The sequence below is a fragment of the Drosophila subobscura genome, chromosome E (assembly GCF_008121235.1).
Source record: "Drosophila subobscura isolate 14011-0131.10 chromosome E, UCBerk_Dsub_1.0, whole genome shotgun sequence".
Classification (NCBI taxonomy): domain Eukaryota; kingdom Metazoa; phylum Arthropoda; class Insecta; order Diptera; family Drosophilidae; genus Drosophila; species Drosophila subobscura.
Genome location: NC_048531.1, coordinates 4,632,619 through 4,654,184, shown reverse-complemented (window position 1 = coordinate 4,654,184; position 21,566 = coordinate 4,632,619). Strand labels below are relative to the sequence as shown.

The window sequence follows — 21,566 nt, the reverse complement described above, 5'->3', positions numbered from 1 at the left end:
ATGCATTGGAAGCTCCATAGATAGATAATTGAGATGCGATATGGCAGCTGTCAGGACATCAGAATCCCAGCGGTGTGTAACCGACTTTTAGCTAATTAATGCTGCTCTTTCGTCCCTGCATGGAAGGTGCGTGCGGGTCGTCAGACCAGTTGCCTGGCGGCCACGACCACCCCAACAACATGTTGCATACGAAATTGGGTCAGGCTTTACGCGTGGCCTACTACCACGCGCTCGTCTTTGGCCTGCTGGGAACTACGCTGCAGCTGCGTGGCCAGAACCGGCTCATCCGCGTGGAGAAGGTGTCGTGGTTGTATCTCGGCTACAGTCTCCTCATCAGTGGCTGTCTGCTGCTGGACATCTACTTTATGTTGCCGCGGGCCATCCTGGATGGCTACATTACCCACAACATTGTCCTGCAGTGGAACTTCTTTGCGGCGCTGGGCCTGCGATTGGCGGCCATTGTCTGCAGTTATGGACTCGTCTGGCTGCAGCGTCGACGACTTGTCAAGCTCTATGCGGATTCGCTTCATCTCTGGAGGAGCCACAGGCGCATACTCAAGCGGATGGTGGAGCAGCACGCGCTGGAGGAGCTGCAACTCTCACTGAAGAATCTTTTCTGGCGCAAGACTTTCGTGCTCTATGTAACGCTGCTCTGTTCGCTTGTCCTTCAGTATCAACTGCTCAGCGTAATCAATCGTCAGAGCCTGACGGCCTTCACTGCGAGGCTCTCCCAATTCCTGCACGTTCTGGCCGCCAAAATGTGTTTCTATGCGCTGTTCCTGCTACTCGAGCATCAGTTCCGGGCGGTGCACCTAGCCCTCGGCGCTCTCCAGCGTCGCAAAGGTGGAAAGCAGAAGGTACAGGATCTTCGTCGCATAGCAGCCATGCACTGGGACACATTTCAGCTGGCCCGGCGCTTCTTCGACCTGTACGATGTGGCCAATGCCATGCTGTTTGCCAATATGTTTGTGAGCACCATGAGCATCCTGTATCATGCGGTGCAGTACAACAACCAAACCATTCAATCCAACGCCTGGGGCTCGCTCTTTGGCAGTGGCCTAATTGTGTTCAACTTTTGGGGCACTCTGATGCTCATGGGTTTGCTGGATCGCGTGGTCAGCTCGTGCAACGATCTAGGCCAGACTTTGCGACAATTTAGCGATCTCCGAAAGATCAGCAAAGAGCTGCAAATTGAGGTGAGTGGCAGAGTTGACCTATTCCTCCGAAATGTATGCATTTGTTTCTGCTTTCAGTTGGAGCTTTTCGCTCGTCAGCTGCAACGTAATCGTTTGGTTTATAAAATCTGCGGCATTGTGGAGCTCAACAACTCGGCGTGCCTCAGCTACATTGGGTCCATTCTCAGCCATGTGATTATTCTCATGCAGTTTGACTTGAGGCGACGGCAGGAGACTTAGTTCGTATACTGCAGGGAATGTAAGGGACGAATTGTCACTTAATTATTTTATGGCATAGGAATGTTTGTTAAGCTTTCGTTAACATTTGTCAAGGGTTGCGACGCCCGGAGACTTCGAATAGGAAGCTTTTTTATGGATTTTGAGCTTTGTTTTATGGCGGATAAGTTTTGCTTCTCTACAAATGTAATTTTTACCGAAATTATGTTTTTATGGCATAAAACTTATGTAAACATAAGCCAATTAAAACCAATATAAATTGTGAGATAAAGTTGTATTTGAGAGCACCATAATCATCCATATATTTTATAGGCAATCTGACACAGGACCAGCGCATTGCTGAATACAGAAGCGGTCATGGCGTGGCCGGAGGCACGGCTCAGATCGAAGAGGCCCACAATGTGTAGGCGTCGCACGCGTTGCGGCCGCGTTTGCAGCTGCCGATTGAGGTAAAGAATGGCGAATTCCAACTGAAATATGAATTAAACCATAAGTATTATCATACCAGTGAAATATGCGGCACTTACCTTCCTGGAGAGCACCACTTCCGAGGTGAGACCTGCGCCATTCTGTGACTGATTCGCAAACCAGAGATTTTGTAGCTGCTCCCGGAGCTGCAGCCACTTGGTGCTAGTTGTTTCGAAGATGGAGAACTGCATCATGATCTCGACATGGTGAGCGAGTGCCACAAAGACGAAAAAGAGGCATTTCCACAGGCTGAAATTCTTGGCGTACTCCATGTATATCCACAGGCGAAAGACGGTGGCAATATTGAAGATATACGTGGTGCCCAAATTGAAAAGCATTTGCCACTGAAAGATCTCACGCAGTTGCCTGAGCAGATCATCCAGCTGCTGGCAGCGATGCCAAAGTGACAGCCAGGCGCTCAGAACCTGCCTGAGGCCCATGTCGCGTGGACGACCCAAACGCTTTGGCAGCACCGCCACATCATCAATCATTTCCTGCAGCCGTTCCGTCTTGTTCGAGATCAAGCAATTGCCAGAGACTTGGATCATGTAGACCGTAAAGTCCGCAAAGCACACCATTAGCTCCATGATCACGGCAAAAACCATTGAGGCCACATAGTAGGGCGCCACATCGGCCCGATCTATCGAGCGTTTGCAGTGCACCAAAGAATTTGACGACAGGAGGGCTTGGATGAGCATTATAAAGCGGGAGCTCGTCATGGCCACCTTCCACAGGCAGAGCCTTCGGCAGTTGCTTTGCAAGTCGCTGCGGAAATCTGACATCAGCTTTAGATAATCATTGGCCAGCGCTTGAATGCGGCAACGACGCAGCCAGACGCTGCCAATGAGCAGCATCATGGTGAACAGCTTGGCCTGTCCCATCACACTGTAAACGACGCCGAACATGCCGAGGTTCTTGCAGCCGGAAATGTTACCCGCCAGCAGGGCGAAGGCAGAGGGCATGACCAGCACATAGATCACATCCAGGACGAGGCAATACACCACAGTGGGCACATGATTGCGCACAAGGCACTGATGTTGCGGATCGTAGTGCAGATTACACAGGCCAATGAGGCGACTCAACTCAAAGTAAAAGCGCAGCAGCGAAACGTGAACCATGTTGGAGTAGGATTAGTCAATAACTGAACCGTTTTAGACCTCGTTGCTGGGCTAAATTGAGGGTTAAATTGTCTCCCGGGAGTGGTAGGGAGTGGTTACAGTGCTGTGACATGCAACAGGTACTCGAATTTTAGAGGCAACTCTATAATTATATAAGGATAAACGCTAGGGACATCAAGGGACAACTTTGTAGTCGTGTGCATTTCTGTGTGCTACTGTTATCTGTTAAATAATAGATTTTCTTGTGGTAACGTGTATCGACAACACGCCACCACTGCAGCTGAAAGCAGTTACCCTAGAGCACCCAAAGGAGGCCAAGTATCTAGGCTTCATACTAGACGAGCGTCTTACTTTTGGCCCAAATTGAAGAGCCACAGCCAGAAAGTGTGTGCAAAGGATGCAGCAATCGCGGTGGCTTATAAACGGAAGAAGCACAATGAATTTGAGAGCGAAAAGAGCCAGTATACGTTCACTGCGTGGATAGATTTTGAGTGCTGAGCAGTAAAAATTGCGGATATAATGGCAAAAATAGCTTATTTACTCATACCATCAAATATCGTTCAGATTTATATTTAATAATTATAATTATTACACACACAATAGTTATGACTCGAATTGTGCCTAAGATTTAAAAGCCTTAATATAAATGGCGACAGTTAGCACAGGTGAAACACAAACCGACGGTAGTGTAGCGACTCGCTCTGATGTAAGTTTAAATTCCTTTAAACAAATACACAAGATACAATAAATATAAACGAGCCCACGCAGAATTTCTAGACAACAAACAATGAAATAAACAAAGGCAATCTCAACCTGCAATCTAATGTTTAAAATGAATTCCAGCTAGAAATAAATAATCAAAGCGGCTAACTTCATGCCACAAATGAAATCGCAGTCGTGTTCACTCGATACTTATCTAAAAAATGATTCATTTATTTCACTATCTCTTCGCAGCAGTGGTACACACGTTGTACACGTTGTATTTCAGTTAGTTCTTGATTTGTTTTTGTTCTTATCAAAATACCTGGTTGTTAATGAATACTCTATATAATAAGAAGCTAATATCTAGTCCTATATAACTATATGTTTATGTTAGTTCATTAAAAATGTAAGCTTATGCCATGCAACTTGTACCACAACGAAATGATTAATGATGTAGATGATGCGTAGAAGCGTAGTCGTATCGTTGTTCTATGCGTTAACTAATCGTTGGCTTAGTTCAAGAGAACGATTAACTAATAATAAATTCAAGCATATATAATATAACTATATAAAATCACACAACAATCTTTGCTGCAATCGGTTTGCACTTTTATCTCTGCTGCAATCTGTTTGCACTTTTATCTTTGCGGCATTTTCTGGGAACTTCTCTACTTTTCTTTCCTTTCTGTCTTCGTTGTACACATCTATAAGTATGTCTGTATATATGCCTAGTGTAGCGTGTTTTAGCACAATTGTCTACTAAAAATCTACTAATTAACCCGTTTTCTGTTCGATCACTCCTGCACTCTATGCCACAATGTGGCTGTTCTTGTTCAGATCGGTGAGTAGTTGCGCATCCAGATCCTCGGCCTCGAGCAGATCGTTGCACGCATCGCCATTCAGGGAGTGGGGTATGCTCGTGGACAGCACCATGCCGCGGCTGCCACCGCCCGTGCCAATTGATATATCATCGGGTGGCGAATTCCTGCGAAGCTCACGTTCGCGCACAATATGTGGCGCCTCATTGAACTCATCCAGCTCATCCATGCCTATGGGAGAGTAGAGAGTAAGAAGATCTCTACGGTTGAGAATGTATCCACCGACTCACCTGCATATTTGGTGCCTGCAAGCAGGAGATATTGTCCGGCACGATGTGGCCACAGCAGACCCGTCATCACACAGTATGCAAGGCAGTCGGCCGAGTTGGTGATGCCCAGGAGCAGCTTGTAGCGCCACATGGGGCTGATTTGCAAGGCCACAATGGCCACGATGGGCAGGTAGATGAACCACACCAAGCTGGAGGCGCCCAAATGCAAGAGGAAATCCAATTTCTTGGTGGAATGCTCGTATTTCATGGTGTTGCGCAGCTCATACAGGAACCACATCATAAAGGAGGTGCTGCGGGGGTATCACAAGAGATGTTTAGAGGGGAAAATAAAGCCTGGAGAGTACTTGGAAGCTTACCGCAGAATGAGGACAATCCAGCCGGGCCAGGTTTGATATTCATCAATATCCGATACAATATCCACCTCCGTCTGTAAAGGAGAAGCACAAATAGAAAATAGAAAATCCATTTAAAGTAAGTTTTTAACTGAAGCCTCACCCGATCCCAGATGTAGAGGAACACATGGAACGCACAGTATGGCACCCAGATGGACATTAGGATGATCCAGCCAGTGCGACTGATCTGCTGACGCGTCACCGCCCAGCCCTTGGCCAGCAGCAGCAGGATCAGCATGAATGTCGTTCGACTGAGTATGTCCAGCACGTCGCCCGCTGCCTGCAGCCGCGGCTGACCCACTCCATTCGCCGCATAGTGAATCAGATGGGCCGTGATCAGCGCCAGGCTAACGAATTCGCTGAGCAGACTCAGCGTGAAGAGCTTCGTGACGGGATGCTTCTGCCGCCGCACCGCATAGATCTGCATGGGCAGCAGCACAATGTAGACGAGCAGGAAGATGAGGTACATCTCCAGCAGATTCTGCTGGTCGTACGAGTACTGAAAGGTGAGCGGATGTGCTGCCGAGTTATTCGGATGCACATTCACCAAATGGATGTCGTAGTGCAGCCTGTGCAGGAGCCCGCTGCTCCGATTGCTGAGCCGCGGCAGGCTCTCGTGTGCGTGCCACTGGCAGGTGCTCTGATTCTGATAGCATGCCACCAAGGCCATGTACCAGAAGCTACAAGGAATAAGAAAAAGTACTTAGTGGAGTTCTATGCCTAGAAATTATCATCTTTTGCTTACCGCGGCTCTGCCTCCAGGTTGATTACGTACGTAAACTGGTGTCCTGGCATCACATTCGCTGGCGCATCCTCGTCGCTGCACAGCTGCCCCCTGGGACAGGGCACATGCCGGAGAAAGTCACGTTTGCCCTGCGGATTGCACTTGGCATCGTAGGCAATGCTATGCAGGCGCGTAAACATCATGGAGCAGGCAACCTCGCGGCTCCGATGGCTGCGATTGCCGTAAAAGTCCAGAAATGTTGACTTGTCCAGCACCACCAGGGTCACGGGCGCCGTGTAGTTCTCCGGAGATGTCACATTGCCATAGATATAGCCATAGGCAGTGCGTCGTGTGGGGAGATCGGCCTTGTTGAAGCCAAACTTGACGAGAAACTGGAAAAAGTCCGCCGTCTGGAAGTCGCCGCTTATGTGGGTGGCCTCTGCCACGGGCAGGGACAGCGGCAGGCTGCACAGCAGCAGCAGTAGCAGCCAGCAGAGGGTTTGGGTTGGGGGCGATGCTGCTGCTGCTTCTGCTACAACGGCACTTGGGGACATGGCGAATCTTATCAGTTTTTCGGATACGTCTTTCTCCTCCTTCTGCGACTGCTGCTGTGTCTGCTTATCTGTTGCGTTGGCATCCACCGTGGCAGTGAATTGCCAGGGTGGCGCACCTTTGTGCATTGTGTGCAGTCGTTTTCGCTGCGGTCGTTGCTATTTTTATTCCGTTTTTGCGGAAATTTACACCAATGTCCGATTTTTGTTGTTGTTGTCTGCCCTGGGCTCAGTGTGACCGCGGAGTTTTAGATCAAGTATACCGTCTGACCCACAGAAATATACCAAAATATATCTTCTCACTTTTAAATTATTCCGCAAATTGCATTTGAAAATTGTTTTCCACGATTTTGATTTTCTGTTGAATATTACTAGCAAGGTAAGGTCCTCGGCCGAGAAACTATAATTTTACGCTAATGGCAAGTCAATTTTCTGTGGTCTGGAAACCTTAGCAACACGGACCACTGGAGATGGATAAAAGCAGGAGGCCCACAAAAAAAGGACGTTGCAAAAATCACAAGTGGGAATGAGACTAGCTACGAACACGCAAATATCGATACTTTTGTGCGATAATAGAAAGAATTTGGCGCTAACATCTACTACCATTAAAGTACTTTAGTATTTAGAGGGTTGGTATTAAAATACCAGAGCTAAGTGCGTGTGTATGCTTTAAAGTGCAGGCGATAGATGTCGCAATTTCATTGAGCGCGAAGGTTCAAACTAAGATTTGTTTTAGGGATAGAAAAGGTAAAAGAAGCGTAAATTTAAAATAATTAACACCATTTAGTAGAAAAAGTTGGTAGGCTTGCGGCGGGACATGCTGGTGATGTGATACTGAGGCCCATTCTCTGCCTTCTGCTGGCCACTGTGGTGCTGGTGTACTGCTGGGGCGAGTCCGCCAGCGTTGACTTCCATGTGAATAGCTCCATACACTTGTACTGCAGTTGCCTTACGTTTATTGAACTTTTCACTAATTTCTTGGTTTCAAATTTAATTTTAAATATCAACGTTGGCTCTAGCGCATTTACCGATTTGGTATTAAATACCGCACGAAATTGCGGCAGATGTCGCCATCACTGCCGTGGTGAAAAGCGGCAAAACAAACTCCAATAAGTGAGAAAAACGCACAATTAAAAGTGAAAACACATTAAACAGCTGTAACTAATTGAGTTTACCTAATAATATATTGGATTACCATTGGTATGAGACTGTGTTCGCATGTGTGTCGGCTCACCAATGGCCGTTTTCTCTGCCCACGTTGCTCTCACCAACACACCTGTGGCGCAATAGTTTTCGTAAAAAAACGCCAGATGTCGTCTCAGTATTCTTTAAGATCGCGAAAAGTGCAGACGGAATTTGCAAGCCGGCTCGAATTTAATTGGAAAAGTCATAAAAAGCTATTAACAGAAGGATTAAACATATTATTAAGGTAATTTATTATGCATTTAATGATATTTACATAAGAATACACTCAATACTGCTCTAATAAGCGATTTGACGAACAATGAAGGGCCGGCGCTTACGGCCGGCCGCACATGGCCGGCTGCCCTAGGGGCTGGCGTCCTTTTCTTTTGCAACAATGCAATGTAGTACAATATATTTCAATAATTCCAAAATTTATGCGATGAAATAATGGGTGCAACACCTTTGGGACTCCTTAGACTTCAAAGTCTTTTGCGCCGCACCCACCCGCCTTCACCCTAACCTCAATGCAAAACTCCGTGCCTCAGCAGTCCCTTTTTTTCTTATCGCAGCATTAGTGTGTGTGGGTGTGAGAGGCGTTTGCGGACAATTCTTCCGTGGATTGATGGCACCATTTCGTCTGCCCTGCCATTGGAAAGGTGCAAAGATTACACTTCTGGAGGCTGACAATTCCTTTGAGGTTTTATTGTGGCGTGGATGAACGGTTGCGGTTTTGCATAAAAAATATTGTATGAGAAGCCATGGAAATCTAAATTTCCATTGTGTGTTTGCGGGGTGTGAAACTTTGATGCGTGGCGTGGGTGACTTATGTATGTATGCATGTACATACATACATACATATGTACTGTTCAAGTGTAGAACTCTCCACTCTTGCATACGTATGTACTGTTCAAGTGTAGAGCTCTCCACTCTTGCATACGTAGATATATTCCTCTCACTCACTCCTCCGTTGCAGTTAGCATTGACTTTACCCTTGCTTTGCGGATTTTATAAGTCTCCCCCTCCTTTTACTTCTGGTGGCTTCCGTCGCCTTTTGCTTCTTAGAGCCGGCCGTTGACCCACTTTTTCGACCAATTCGTCCACTCTCCACTCATTTATTGATGACATGACAATAAGAAAAAGAATACAAACAATAGGAACAGCAGGAGGAATGAATTCATGAGCAAAACATATGTATCTGTAGTTTTTCGCATTTGTTGGCTGTTACAGATTCGGTTGTGGAAACTGTAAATGTGCGGATGTATGGATGTGTGGTTGTGTAGTAAGACAACGAGTGCGTCGAAAAATTTGATACTCTTAGATACTCGCATAGATTTATGTGTAGTACCCATACATAAGGACAGATTGATGCGCGTTAGTATATACATAAATGTTTACATATGTCGTCTAAAACATATCCATATTTTAAATGCCGCACATTAAAACCACCTGATTTGATGCAAACATTTGGTTAAAATAGAACAACTCTTCTCTCCAAGGGTAAAACAAGTAAACAAGCGTGTGGTGAGTTTGCTGTTGGTTAGAAGAGATCAACTATACTTGCGTGCAAGTAGTAGGTAAATATAGGATCCACCGTTCAATTGGAAAGGAAAAAGTGAGAACAGCGAGCAGTCGAACAGAAAAGTAGAGCATAGTACAGAAAGCAAGAAAAATAGAGCGGGTGAGCAGAGTAGACATATTTCCACACAAATAAACAATTGCTCAAGCAAAATAACGCTACAAATTATTTGGCATAAACGAACAGCAAATATTAAACGCACACACATACAGATCCTTATGTACATACATATGAGCACAAGACAAGAGTTCATTACAATGCAGCAAAGGAGGAGAGAGAGAGAGGCAGAGCGACCCTAATAGAAATCGACAAGGTTGGCAAAAATACAAAAGGCAACAACGGGACGAAGGCAATTTGTCGTCGTAAGAAGATGTCTGACTGAATGACTGAGCGACTTCCCTCGCTTCCCCACTCTGCCCCCACCATCCTTGCCAATGTAAACGATTCATTGAAATGCCAGCGACGAAACCCGAGACGGCCAAAGTGAAGGTTCATCTAGTTTATGGGCAGTGGGAACGGGAAAATTGTATGATTTTTGCCAACTTTGCAACAATTGTATTTTATTATTGATTAGAGGCGCGTCTGTGTTTATGTTTGTGTTTATCGATACTAATCCTGACATGTCATCCCTTTATAGATGAACCAAAGTTTGATGTAAACTTTAACAAGAAGTCCATCCGTTAAAGAAGATTATAATATAATTATACCTATTTGCAAAGCGGTTTTAAGGTGAGTTAACAGTTGTATTATACTTCTTGTGAGAGATTTAATTCTGTGCAATATATCCATTAATTTGTGTATCTTCGAATCATTTAATTAAAGAACATGCGCCGCACAAATCGAGCAGTGAAGTAATAAATGATCTCAGTGAAGCTCAAAGCGCTGCAGCCTAGAAAGAAACCCACCAGGCCGCCAATATAAACTGTAATTAAAAAAAGGATAAAGTCAGCGGGTAACCTATAAAAACCTAAGGGACTTACCCAAGACATCAGCAAAGGAGAAGAGTACATCGCGGCGGAGCTGCATTTTGGGATAATCGATTATACCCCACTGTAGATTAGCGCCCAAAAACCAGACACGCGAGCGCTGTCCACAACGGTGCCCGGGCGAAAGGAATGTCAAATGTGCGAAAGAGAACAAAGATAGTACCAGTATTAAGAGGACAAGAACAACATCATCATCATCATAATAAGGCAAGTAAGCAAAAATTATTATTAAATGTACAAAACTTTAGCCGCACAGAGCGCGAAAAAAAGTTGAAGAAAACTTTTGCTTCGAATGGGCGGCAGCTCCATCTCCTATGCAGACCCTGAAATACAATAATTGCATATTTCAAGGCGTCCCGGTTCCGTGCAACTTTTGTGCTTATTATTTTTTATAGCCCGGACTACAATTTTGATGTTTGTTTAAGGCGAAGCAAAACATTTTGCTGCCCAAAATATTCTCTTATTTTCCCGCACTTGAAATGCGGTCTGGCGGGGCCCTTAACGACCGCTCAATGGCGCTTCTCTTTTCCATAAACATTTTACAGTTAAAGCGTACATTTGCTTAATATTATTATATAAGAATAGGAAGGGATTCCACGCTTTAAGAAGGAAACACATCTACTTACATGGGACTGCACAAAGAAGTTGGAATCATCACAGTTGGCCAAACAATTGCAATTGATTTTGTATTTATCCGATTTCAATGAGATTATTTCGCCTGAAAGGAAAGGGATTTCAATGGGTAAATTATTCCTTATGACAATGGATAATGTCAGGGAGTGAATCAAATACTTTTCAGCTCTACAACTTATTTCTCACATCAAATATTTTGCATCCGCAGTTAGTGGATCAAAGTCTATCCCCCACAATCAACAGCTTAACCATCCTCCTACTTTTGTTTACTCAATATTATAATTTCTATGTCATGTCCCTGTCCAAAATTTGGACTCCTGCTTATGAATGTCATCCCATTAACTTGAAGCAACAGGCTGCAACCCAACCAACCTCCGCCATTATGAAATTATGGTCACGTTCTAGGAAATTTCTGTGAAATATTTTTTTCCGTCGAAAAATTTAAATCGAATTTTCTGGGCAGGTTAAATATTTGCATGTACCAAAGGGGGCACTGAAAATTACTCACGTTTAATTCTGACCAAACAGCCGATGCCCTCCAGGCCGCAAACAGGGAGTCGTCGTCCATTCCGTACTGGCGGGAGACGGGATAGGGACAAAAACGAGATGGAGTGTAGAAAATGTGTGAGTGAGAGACAAATACATAATCGGGCAGACGAGTTTCAACTTAAACTACGAGAATTTAAACATTTTATGACCAAATTTGGCGCTATAAAACGAGTAGCAGCATTAATGCCGCATCGTCCGGCACATAAAAGTTAACTTTAATGGAGACAATTAAGTGGGGCAACTACTATGTGGATACGAAGGATGCTCGGACGGACGGATGGATGAAATATGATTATGCTCACGGCGGTTCCTGTAAAAGTGGGGAATGCAACCGCAGGCACGCAGAGCGAAGAACATGCGACACTCGGAGAGGCAGAGGCCAAAGCTATAAATGGGCACTGACTGCATGTCCTCGGCCTCATAATTAAAGCGGCAGCTCCTCTGTTTGGTGGTGAATCTGTCGCGAAAAGATTCAGGGATTAAAGAGTTCTCTAGAGAGAGAGGGAGAGAAAGCATTGCTCGCTACTCACGCTCTGGCCTCCTCATTCGTATAGATTTCCAGGGCAATTAGCTCCACGGTGGTGTAGTCGCTCTCTGGGAATGTGTAGCGCTGCTTGGATATGCTGGGCACATCTCCTGCTCCATGGAAGTAGACATCGTAGGCCGTCGATAGGTTGATAATTTGAGCGTAAATTTCACCATCCAACGGATGCACTGTCACACGATCCCCATGGTCCAAGATACTCCAGTCATTCGAGCGCCAATAGCTACAATGAATGGGAATGGGATATGGGTTGTCGAATGCCATAAAATCATATCCGGATGTGTCCGGATGGGGCGCCACCATCCGCCACTTACTCAAAGGAATTGTAACGGGCGACCAACGAGTTGACGGCATGGCAAATGCCAAACTCGGTTTGGGTCTCATAGATGAACATTTTGACGGCGGCGCCGCTGCTGATTTCCGGCTCGAAGGCCCATTTCAATTCATAAAGCAAATCCAAGTACTTTTCGCCCGAGATCCCGAACGACTTGTTCAGCGGCAGAGACTCCAAGTTGTCGTATGTGAGACTCGCAAGTTTCACAATAAAATCACGGAAATCCTCTTGATCCTCCTCGGTCTGAAAGTCCTCAGCATGAGAGCTGTGTCCTCCCAACAGAGAGAGATGCAGGGGGTTTTAAAGTTGTGAGATTTAGAATGCATTCACTTACAATATATAATCCTCCACTTTGAGCTCATCGATACGCTTGTGAGGGCACACGGTCAGCGAGGGGAAGCTCGTGTTCCACACCAGCTTGTTTCGATCCATGGAAATGACCATCGGGGAGGTCTGAAAGCGATGCCATGTCCGCTTGCTCAGCGAGATGATGCTGAACAGGGCCACGCAGATGAATGCGAACCAGAGCATTCTGGAAAATGAGATAATTGAAGTATAACCAGAGCTTGTGTAGGTTGTATGTTTAGACAGAATCGCAGGAGAGTAAAAGTGGCAAGGTCCCTCGGGAGACACAGACAGAGCCTGTCGTTTATATCTAAGAAATGTTTATCGAATTTTGTGTAAGTGGAAGTATTCGCCTTCCAAATGTAGCAGCAGTCAAAAATTATGTATGGCAATCAGTGGAATAATTCGCACTGCTGTTTGGGTTGGTTGTGTGCACTCTCCCAAAGGACATACAAATCTATTGCGTGTAAACTTTTCTGTGAGCATTATGCGGGAATATTCGCGACAAAAGAATTATGGCCAAATGCGAAGCAGGCCCCGGAGTAGGAGTCAATGAACGCGTCAACGCTTTTGCAACCCTTTTTCCTTGCCATTTCCTTCTTTTTCTTTGCCATTTTCGGAGATGGCGAGAATTCTGCCACAAAACAAACTCTGGCAAAGACACTGCGGACTGTGAACTGTGAACTGAGACACAAGTCGCCAAAAATCCTTGGAGAATTTTCCTCCGTCCACGCTGACAGTTTGATGCCGACAATGGCTCATAAAGCTCTCAGCAACGGCAGACACACAGTCAGTCCTGGCCTGGCTTTTAATTTTCCAACTCTTCCTTTTTTTTATTATTATTATTTTGTATGAAGTTGTCTTTGTCGGTATATGTTTTTTTGTTTGTTTTTCGTGTGGCCGTCGCTGCGTCTCTGTGACAGTTGAGTGCTGTACTTTGTCTAACACCACAAAATTCCTTTTGGACATCATATGTGACAGACCCATTGTCGCATCCCCCACACACACTGCCCATTTTCGTGTGTCTCCAGTGTCTGTGTGGTGTGCAATTTATTTGCTTTGTTTCAACATCTCTCGCCACTCATATGCATGAAATTTGTGCGTGAATGAGGCTCAGTGATGCATATTTGATGCCGTAATACTCGTTATGTGAGGACGTGAATGTACCGACGAGAAATCTATTTGCATGAGGGAGTCTCGAAGGGTTGTTTTGAATGTGAATGTGAGTTTTTGAATTTTTTAATTCATGCGTACGCCTTGGCGGAGTTATGCGAATCCAGAAATTTCCAGACTTGGATTTCATTCGTGAGAATGCGGCAAGCGAGATTCCTCAATGAATTCCGCAGACGGAAAGAGAAACTGAACATTTTCTATCATATTTCACATTTAAATATTACCTCCAAGTAATTTTAAACAGTTTGAATCCAAAAGAATTGCCAGCTGGAATGGTAGTTTAAACCTGCCCAATCCTTTCATTCTTATCTTTTTTTTTTGGTACTTTATTGATGGCTTTATTTCACCTTTTTTCTCTCTATGAAATAAATCGCTTGAGTTTCTACACAGTTCAGGCTGACACTCGACTGCACGATGCTGCAGTTCCATAGACACAACGACCCTAATCCTGTGCGTGTTTTGCATTTGCATTTGCAGTTTTGGCTCCGGATTATGCACCTCCTGCCACCACTGCCAGGTCCACAGCCACAGCCACCACCAAAGCTACACCTGTCCTGGCAGTAAAGCCCTCATATAAGGTAGTTGCCATATCAACGCTTGTGAAATTGAGGTTATCACATGTCACCGACACAGACTCTTTCCCTCAGGTTTATGCATTTCCACTTGCTATGTTTTTATGCTGTTTTGGTTTTCAGATTGTTTTCTGTGTGGGTTCTTTTCATCAGATATTTTCGTTGGAAATGTGGTACTCTTCCGAGTGAGGTGCAGGGCGGGCTTAAGCCCTAGTTGGGGGGGTTGTGTATAATCCACAAATTTGTGCGTCACAAGCTGATTTTTTGCCATGGCAAAGCATATTCCAACACTGTTTTATTTTTGCACGGAAGGAAATAAATAAATAAAAATTCCGGATGGGGAATAAATTTCACAAGAGAAATGCTGTCCAAATGTCCTCCACACAAATCATTCGCATGAGAGCTGAAGCTAGAGGAAAGCGTGTTAATTAAAGCCAACCTTTTGCGTGACCTCCCCTTGAATCTCACCTTTGCAGCTGCTCCTTTTTGGTTGGGGGAGGGACATGTCCGAAAACTAACAATAATTGTAATTGAGCTGAATTTAGATGGAACAAAGTGCAGTATTACACTGCAGGGAAAAGTGTTTTTAGATAACTTACACCTCGAAATTATTTCTCTTCTTATTCGTATATTTAAATAGAACCTTTCTGGTTCTGTAAGTATAAAAAACTGCACCTTTTAGTAGGAAAATCCATATAAATATTTTCTGTATTACAGAACATATTCTGCTCTCATGTTTCTCCTTAATTTCCTTCAGTGTACGCTTGGCCTGGCTGTTATCCACTAATTAGCCCTCAGCCTGCTGTTCTGACAGATTTTTCCCACCTCCGCTACTCCACGCTCCGCTCTCTGCTTCCGGGCTGCCCTTCCGTTCTACCACTTGCGAGTCTGTTGCCAATTTAAGCCTTGCCACCGGACGAGGGCCAGGACCAAGACCTCGGGATCTCTCTCGCTGCCTCTGAGGGTTGTGTGTGTAATCCTGCTTGTCATGTCATGTCAGTTTTTAAGGATTTATTGCACCGCAGAAAAATATAAATTCTTCCCACCCGAACCACACACACACAAAACGGAAGATGTGTAGAAAAATGTAGTCGGTATTTCTAATGCAGACATTTTCATGGAGCGGGAGAGCGGCACAGGACCTTGACACGCACTTCCTATAGCCCTCCTCCTACCTCGGTTTTGTGGGTAGGACTGTTCTGCGGCAGATCAGAATCTTCAGCCCGCACGTGGCGCGATATTCCTGGGGGCGGAGCAGTCCTATTGTAAGTCCTCGACTTATAGTTTTGTATCGCTTTAGTTTTCCACTTTGTGGCGGGTGAGGTAAAGAGGTGAGCGGTAAGCCTAAACTAAAATAATCCTCTGGCAAAGTTCTACTTGTGGTTTGTGGCCGCGTTTTTGGGTCCGTAATGAGGCTTAACTGTAATATCACTTGTAAATTAATTGAGTGGAAATGTTGGCCAAATATTTGATTGAGAAATTAAGGGTTGAATACAAAGGGTGAATGGTGGATGCTTTTTAGTACAGTTGTGGAACCTCCTAGCTGTCTGTTTCGCAGCTCTATCGGGCGTAGTTCAAATTCAATTTCAGCTTCAATTATAAAAGGGATCCTCTTATTAATTGGATTATAGGAAGGATATTCATTGCTTTGATTTTATGTACCTTTGCGCAATTCTCATTTCCATTCGTCCATTCAATTGTGAGTGAAAACAATAGTCGCCCATGGAGACCAATTTCTCCCTTGAATCACAATAGCACAGAACTCACCTCTCGACGAAATTTAGACCGAGTTTGGCCAAATAAATGAAGCCATGAATGGATGAGCCCTGTAGGAACTCGATTATGAATGCGTGCACTTTGGCTCCCACTTTTGAGCCCCGATATGCGTCCGGCGTTGGCTCAGGGGCATGCTCCTGCTCCTCTGCATCACCCTTTGATGTCCTGGTCAAGGGAGGCGGCGCCGCCTGATATAGTGGTGGTCGTCGAATTGAGCGAATGCTGCGCTGTTGCTGCTGCTTTCGCTGCTGATTAATGGCAACGTGGCCGTCATTAGCATTCGAAATTGTTTTTGTCCCCCCAAAAGCGCCCTGCTCTCTGTCCGTGTAGTTGGCTCCCGGATTATGCTGATGTCTTTGAGCGGTGCCAGGAAAGAGGAGCAGACCAGGGCCCAATCTGCTGCCCTTGGGCTCTGTCCGCATCCCTGTTTCAACCAGGTGTGCCTCTGCTTGCTGCAGTGGCTGCAATGAAGCCGTCGACGATGTAAGCATCGAGTCGGATGTGGATGCGGATTCATATATGCCATTCAAGCTTTCAGTGCTGTTACTCCCCACTGGCGATGGCGTATTGTCTGATATTTGGTGTCTCATATCTTTGGGAATGCTGCAAGATAGAAGTTTAGATGTTTTCCATGAGTGCAAGTGTTGGAAAAGGGAAACAGTTTGATTGTTTATAACTACAAAAGGGAAACTATTAATTGTAGAACGGCATATTATGCCACAAGAACCTTAACGACTGAATATTAATTTGTATTAACGTGAAAGAGAGTGCATGCTGCATCTCAATTATCCCCAATGAATGGGAGGGGGACTCTGTGGCGAAACGAACACTTTCCAACACTGATTTCATGTGCTCCGAAGAGGCCTGTGTCCATTGTGGCATGATTAAGCCCTGATTTTTCGCATCGCGGTTCGATTCTCAGGTCTCGTTGCCACCACGTGCATCAGTTTGCTGTTCATTAAATATAAATACTTCGCTTTAAATATGTTTTTGCGGTGCGACAGCAGGCGCCAGGGACAGCCAGGACAACAATAAATCATTATTGGAGTTTTTAATGCGTTGTAAATTATGCCCAATGTCCGATGCTCCAGTCGAGTAAATCCATTGAGTGACGAGGACAACACACCCAGGACACGGCGACAGTGGCAGCGGCAGCAGTAGCGCAAGCTGAATGCAATCAATGCTTGAAAGGGAGCCTGATGACCCAGGGACTATGATGTGCCACTACCACATGCGTTTGTATGCGTGTGTGTCCCTCATCATCGTCATCATTGAGGCATTCAGTTTATTCACAATTGTGGGCTGGTTATAACTTTGTTAAAGGCTGAAGAGATTGCGATTAAATGGTAATTGGATGGTTTCTCAGATTGAGCGGATTTTTATTTTGATAACTCCATTCGAAATAGGGTTGCCAACCCACCTACCATAGCCTTTCTTTTAGTGCGACAACTGTACCCCGAAACAGTGTTGTCCAACGTATTGTTGAGGGTTGCATTGACAGGGCTACCACTTGAATGTCTGACAAGTTCACGTTGAAATTATATTGTGGCTCATTTTGGGCGGCATTCTGATTAGTTTATTGAAATGAATCCCTTGGAATTTTCTATCCTCGATAAAGCTAATTTGCCCGACGACCGCTGGTACCTGTGTACCAAGTGCTTTCAACGCTTCCTGTGGGTCGATCTCTCGCCGCGGCAGCTTCGTTGCCGATACTGCCGCCTGCCGGAAAAGGATTGCGCCATCTGTGACAAGGTCTTCGAGCCGTCGAATCGGGAGCATATGTACTGCAAGCGCTGCGACTACTTTCTGATTCAGCATGCTGCCGTCAAGCCGCCCCCGATTCTAGAGAAGAGCGAGTCGCAGGAGACGGAGTCGGAGAATTCGACACAGCGTGTCGCTACAGTCACTGAGCGTTGGAAGGAAATTCAGTGTGAGGCCGGCCTTTTGGACGATGATGAGAATTTGAGTGATTGAATAAACCCCATGTTCTCGGAGGGGACTGATCCCAGGAATTGGCTTTTGTTTGTTTGTTGTGTGGGGACAGCGATCAGGGTGCCGCAGGCAGAGGCACATCAAAGGCTTGTCTTGGAGAGTGTCCGACTACGTCCTTAAACGGGATTAAAATTTCATTTAAATTTGCATTTAAATGAGCGGCCTTTGGGAAACCAATTCCCGCCCCGTCCCGCAGTTAACGGTCCGGCAATCTGCCTCCCATCGTTCGCTGTAGTCGGCTCTGGAATCCACTTCATTCCCAAAGTAGTTGCCATGTGGGGTTGCCGGGGTCCAGGACAAAGGTCCAGACGCGAACTTGGTTCAGTCGCAGACGCCCAGACATGCGTCCAACCACCGCCTGGCGCCCTTGTGCACTGTGCACTGTGCTCGGTGCACATGGGTAACATTAAAAGCTTTCCTTTTTTGCATTTTACAGCATTTTCCCAGCAGTTGATTACCTTTGGCAGTTGATGCGAGAATGCACTGAAAACACGGTGGGCGGGCGTGAGCATGGAGTTGCGGGTATATCGAGTGGCGGTGGCCTGTGGCTTAAGCAGGCAAGTTTGTTGCTGCTACTGCTACTGCTGCTGCTGCTGGCATTTAATGGATATTGTTTAAAATGTAATATTTTACAATTAAATTAAGGTATTTGGCTGCCTGCTTCTGCTGGTGGTCGCCGCCAGATCCACTGCTGGCGACCTCATTTCGACAAAGTCCATGGGCAATCCTTTGCCACGGATGTGCTTGTACTTTCTGCCTTTTTCATGTTAATTAATATTGCAAAAAGGAAAACGCCTAAAGGCCATTTTAATTGGCCTTCACTTTGTGGGCCAAACGAATTGTTATTGCAGGAAAAGAAGAGTGAAAAAATATTCCCGGAAGGCATTGAAATGCATATTTAACATACTCTTCAAGAGATGAAAGATAAAACAATTTATTGGGAGTAATATATTGAGTTTATCGATTAGCAGCATCCATAATCCATAGCGGCAAATATAGTTACTTTCACGTTCAACTATCGATAATTGAATGGTGCAATCGCAACGTATTTCCACCAGCCAAATCAATTCATTCATAAACGAAACCATTGATTGTCTCCGACAGAAGACATGCATGAACAAACATTTGCCTTCTGCGGGTTTTCGTGCTGGGGTTTCCCCGATTCGTTCACTCGTTGAAATAACAAATTTTCCAATTTATTTCTTGATTTATTTTCACGCCAATTTCTTGGCTTTCGTGTCCGCCTTTGTCTCTGCCTTTGCCTCAGATTCCGTTGCCGATGCCGCCTTCACCTTCGTCACTCCTCCTTTGCTTGACATTTGTTTATTTATTTGGTTTCATGTTTTGTCTTTTGCCATTCCTCTTCATTGTTTTGTGCAACTTCCTCCTCCTATTCCCCAGTGCTGCGGCAGCTTCTTTGGGGTTTTTCCTCTGCTGCGGCAGTCGCTTTGCCCCTTTTTGAGGCGGCATACCCTGCGTTGGCTGGTTGCGTGAAATCACGAATGAACGAATGACTGCCCCGGCAAACGCCATGAATATTCATGGGGCATGCCACCAGACACACAACACGAACGCAACAGCAACAATAGCAACAACATAGCTAACTGGGCTTGCATTTCCGCTGAATGCGGCTACAATTCGCAGCACCATTTTGCCGTCCCCAAGTAGCCGTTTCTCAAGATACCCTAACCCATCGATGGTTGCAATAAAAACTTCAAGGAGTTAATCTATCTATCTACGAATTTCCCATCAAATTTAATAGTTTTTCGATCTTTGGCAAGTGTATTTCCCCTTCGTTGTTCTTTGTTTAAGGATGTTGGCTTGGGCTTGGGTTTGTGCACCCAGATGTTTCTTGCAACAAGATGCTGCTGCAAATTGTTTGGGTTTACGTGCTGCTGCTGTTCTTGTTGTTGTTGTTGTGGCATCAGCAGTGGGTGAGGCTAGTTTTATTTGGTTGCTGGAGGAGGAGGGATGGATGATTCCTGCTGGATGGGCGGTTGTCGCCAGCAGCCAACATTTTGCGGCTGCATGTGCAACAGTTTCTGCACAAAAATAGGCAATGGTCGCTCCACCATCGAACAGGAAATTTAATTAAATGCACTACGAAAATGTTATGGACGAATGATTTACCGTTTACTGCCGACTGCTAACTGTTTAGTGACCGCTAACGAACTGTAACCCGACGACGGCCTGCACTTGACTTTTGTTCCAACGATTGGCCGCCCCTGAGAAACTTGGCAGCTGCTCGACGCAGCCAGGATTTTTGGTCTCGATTTGGTCACTCCTTCTACTGGCACTGATTGCCCTTTTTGGGCAATTTCTGGCATGGCATTTTGGGCCTGGCCACACGACACGTAACTCGCAATCGGAATCTGGCTCTGGCTCTTGCACTGATTTTGATGCCTGATTGCTGGCCCTCAGATTGTGTTCATTTCTTTTTTTTGTGTTTGGTGTGGCACACTAATTACTAGATGCAAAGGGTAGGCAGTGAATGGGGGTTGTGGTTGAGACATTGGGACTCGAAGTCCGTACTTGACGGCTGCGTTAATGGAACATGCCATAAGCCAGTGGTCGATAAAGAGGGGCTTCTACTACATATCCGATTAACTTCTCTTAAGCTTTCAGAGGTTATTCGAGTGCAAGAAGAAAGGGAAACATATCAGCAGAGAAGAGAAGAAATTATTCTATGAAATAGGTGGAGATTGAGAGTTCTATTACATGCACAATATTTAAAATATGCAGCAAATTTTCCCTTAAAATCACAGTCCGCTCTCGAATGCCTTCGCTTTCCTTTGGCGATAATCCAATCAATTTGATAACGCTAAATTAATCATATCCAAGCATTCAGCGAAGGGTTCCCCACAACTCGCCCTTAATTTTGTGCTGCAGAAAGGAAAATCCCATCCACCCACTATCGACAGCGCCCACAGTTACAACATTTGGGTTCGATAATGGGGCAAACAAACTGGCTGCTAGTAGTAGACACCCGCCGCCGCCTCTATCGACTCCTGCCGCCTGCCACACATTTTGATTTTGCATTCAAGTTGGGGGCTCTTGCGTCTATTTTCCATAGAAGGAATCCGAAAAGGAAGGGCACTGCAGCTGTATAAATTTTACATTTGTTTCCTTTCAATTTAACAATGTGTACTTTTGGTATTGTTTTGCTTTTTAGCGTGTAAAAAAAAGATGGAGGGAATTCTTTCCATGGGGGAAAGTTTTGTTAGTCATTTTCCCCATCCTTTTCATTCGCTCTTTTCCTGACCATTTCTCTCTTTTCATTCGCTTGATTTCGCAATATTTATGATTAGCAATTTATTATTCATCATTTTTTGAGTGGGCAAACAGAGCGGCACTGAGAGAACGGATAAGAAGAGAGAGAGAGCGCCACCCTACACTGATGGGATGTAATAATTCTTGTTCTTGTGA

At 45.3% G+C, this 21,566-nt stretch overlaps 5 protein-coding genes across 5 annotated transcripts; 2 read left to right on the top strand and 3 right to left on the bottom strand.

The window, feature by feature from the left end:
- The first annotated feature begins 32 nt into the window (after positions 1–32).
- Positions 33–1,415, top strand: LOC117892613 (putative gustatory receptor 58b). The gene has a single exon (XM_034798963.1). The coding sequence runs from the start codon at positions 99–101 to the stop codon at positions 1,413–1,415; it is 1,317 nt and encodes a 438-aa protein (XP_034654854.1). The 5' UTR covers positions 33–98.
- Positions 1,416–1,705: 290 nt separating this feature from the next.
- Positions 1,706–3,049, bottom strand: LOC117890406 (putative gustatory receptor 58c). The gene is made up of 2 exons (XM_034795217.1): positions 1,940–3,049; positions 1,706–1,882 (listed from the first exon to the last, which is right to left on the bottom strand). The coding sequence occupies exons 1-2, from the start codon at positions 2,996–2,998 to the stop codon at positions 1,706–1,708; spliced, it is 1,236 nt and encodes a 411-aa protein (XP_034651108.1). The 5' UTR covers positions 2,999–3,049.
- A 1,045-nt stretch (positions 3,050–4,094) lies between these two features.
- On the bottom strand, positions 4,095–6,710 carry LOC117891124. The gene is made up of 5 exons (XM_034796329.1): positions 5,946–6,710; positions 5,304–5,880; positions 5,165–5,235; positions 4,809–5,098; positions 4,095–4,749 (listed from the first exon to the last, which is right to left on the bottom strand). Exons 1-5 carry the CDS (start codon positions 6,602–6,604, stop codon positions 4,508–4,510), a joined length of 1,839 nt encoding a protein of 612 aa, XP_034652220.1. The 5' UTR covers positions 6,605–6,710; the 3' UTR covers positions 4,095–4,507.
- A 3,334-nt stretch (positions 6,711–10,044) lies between these two features.
- LOC117890449 (sodium channel protein Nach) lies at positions 10,045–16,691 on the bottom strand. Its single transcript, XM_034795287.1, has 9 exons — positions 16,140–16,691; positions 12,617–12,814; positions 12,263–12,547; positions 11,935–12,171; positions 11,707–11,861; positions 11,364–11,429; positions 10,849–10,940; positions 10,217–10,322; positions 10,045–10,158 (listed from the first exon to the last, which is right to left on the bottom strand). Exons 1-9 carry the CDS (start codon positions 16,637–16,639, stop codon positions 10,049–10,051), a joined length of 1,749 nt encoding a protein of 582 aa, XP_034651178.1. The 5' UTR covers positions 16,640–16,691; the 3' UTR covers positions 10,045–10,048.
- A 1,041-nt stretch (positions 16,692–17,732) lies between these two features.
- On the top strand, positions 17,733–18,153 carry LOC117890863. Its single transcript, XM_034795950.1, has one exon. It carries the CDS (start codon positions 17,733–17,735, stop codon positions 18,120–18,122), a length of 390 nt encoding a protein of 129 aa, XP_034651841.1. The 3' UTR covers positions 18,123–18,153.
- Positions 18,154–21,566: the final 3,413 nt, after the last annotated feature.

What these genes read in the sequence shown, in the direction of transcription:
- LOC117892613 (XM_034798963.1), top strand. Translation starts at nt 99, where the DNA reads ATGCTGCTCTTTCGTCCCTGCATGGAAGGTGCGTGCGGGTCGTCAGAC.
- LOC117890406 (XM_034795217.1), bottom strand. Translation starts at nt 2,998, where the DNA reads ATGGTTCACGTTTCGCTGCTGCGCTTTTACTTTGAGTTGAGTCGCCTC. An exon ending in AAGTGGTGCTCTCCAGGAAG is followed by an intron (nt 1,883 to 1,939) that starts GTAAGTGCCGCA and finishes TTCATATTTCAG; the next exon opens with TTGGAATTCGCCATTCTTTA.
- LOC117891124 (XM_034796329.1), bottom strand. Translation starts at nt 6,604, where the DNA reads ATGCACAAAGGTGCGCCACCCTGGCAATTCACTGCCACGGTGGATGCC. An exon ending in TCCTCTACATCTGGGATCGG is followed by an intron (nt 5,236 to 5,303) that starts GTGAGGCTTCAG and finishes TCTCCTTTACAG; the next exon opens with ACGGAGGTGGATATTGTATC. An exon ending in TGGATTGTCCTCATTCTGCG is followed by an intron (nt 5,099 to 5,164) that starts GTAAGCTTCCAA and finishes ATACCCCCGCAG; the next exon opens with CACCTCCTTTATGATGTGGT.
- LOC117890449 (XM_034795287.1), bottom strand. Translation starts at nt 16,639, where the DNA reads ATGCTTACATCGTCGACGGCTTCATTGCAGCCACTGCAGCAAGCAGAG. An exon ending in GCCCGTTACAATTCCTTTGA is followed by an intron (nt 12,172 to 12,262) that starts GTAAGTGGCGGA and finishes CATTCATTGTAG; the next exon opens with CTATTGGCGCTCGAATGACT. An exon ending in ACGAATGAGGAGGCCAGAGC is followed by an intron (nt 11,862 to 11,934) that starts GTGAGTAGCGAG and finishes TTTTCGCGACAG; the next exon opens with ATTCACCACCAAACAGAGGA.
- LOC117890863 (XM_034795950.1), top strand. Translation starts at nt 17,733, where the DNA reads ATGAATCCCTTGGAATTTTCTATCCTCGATAAAGCTAATTTGCCCGAC.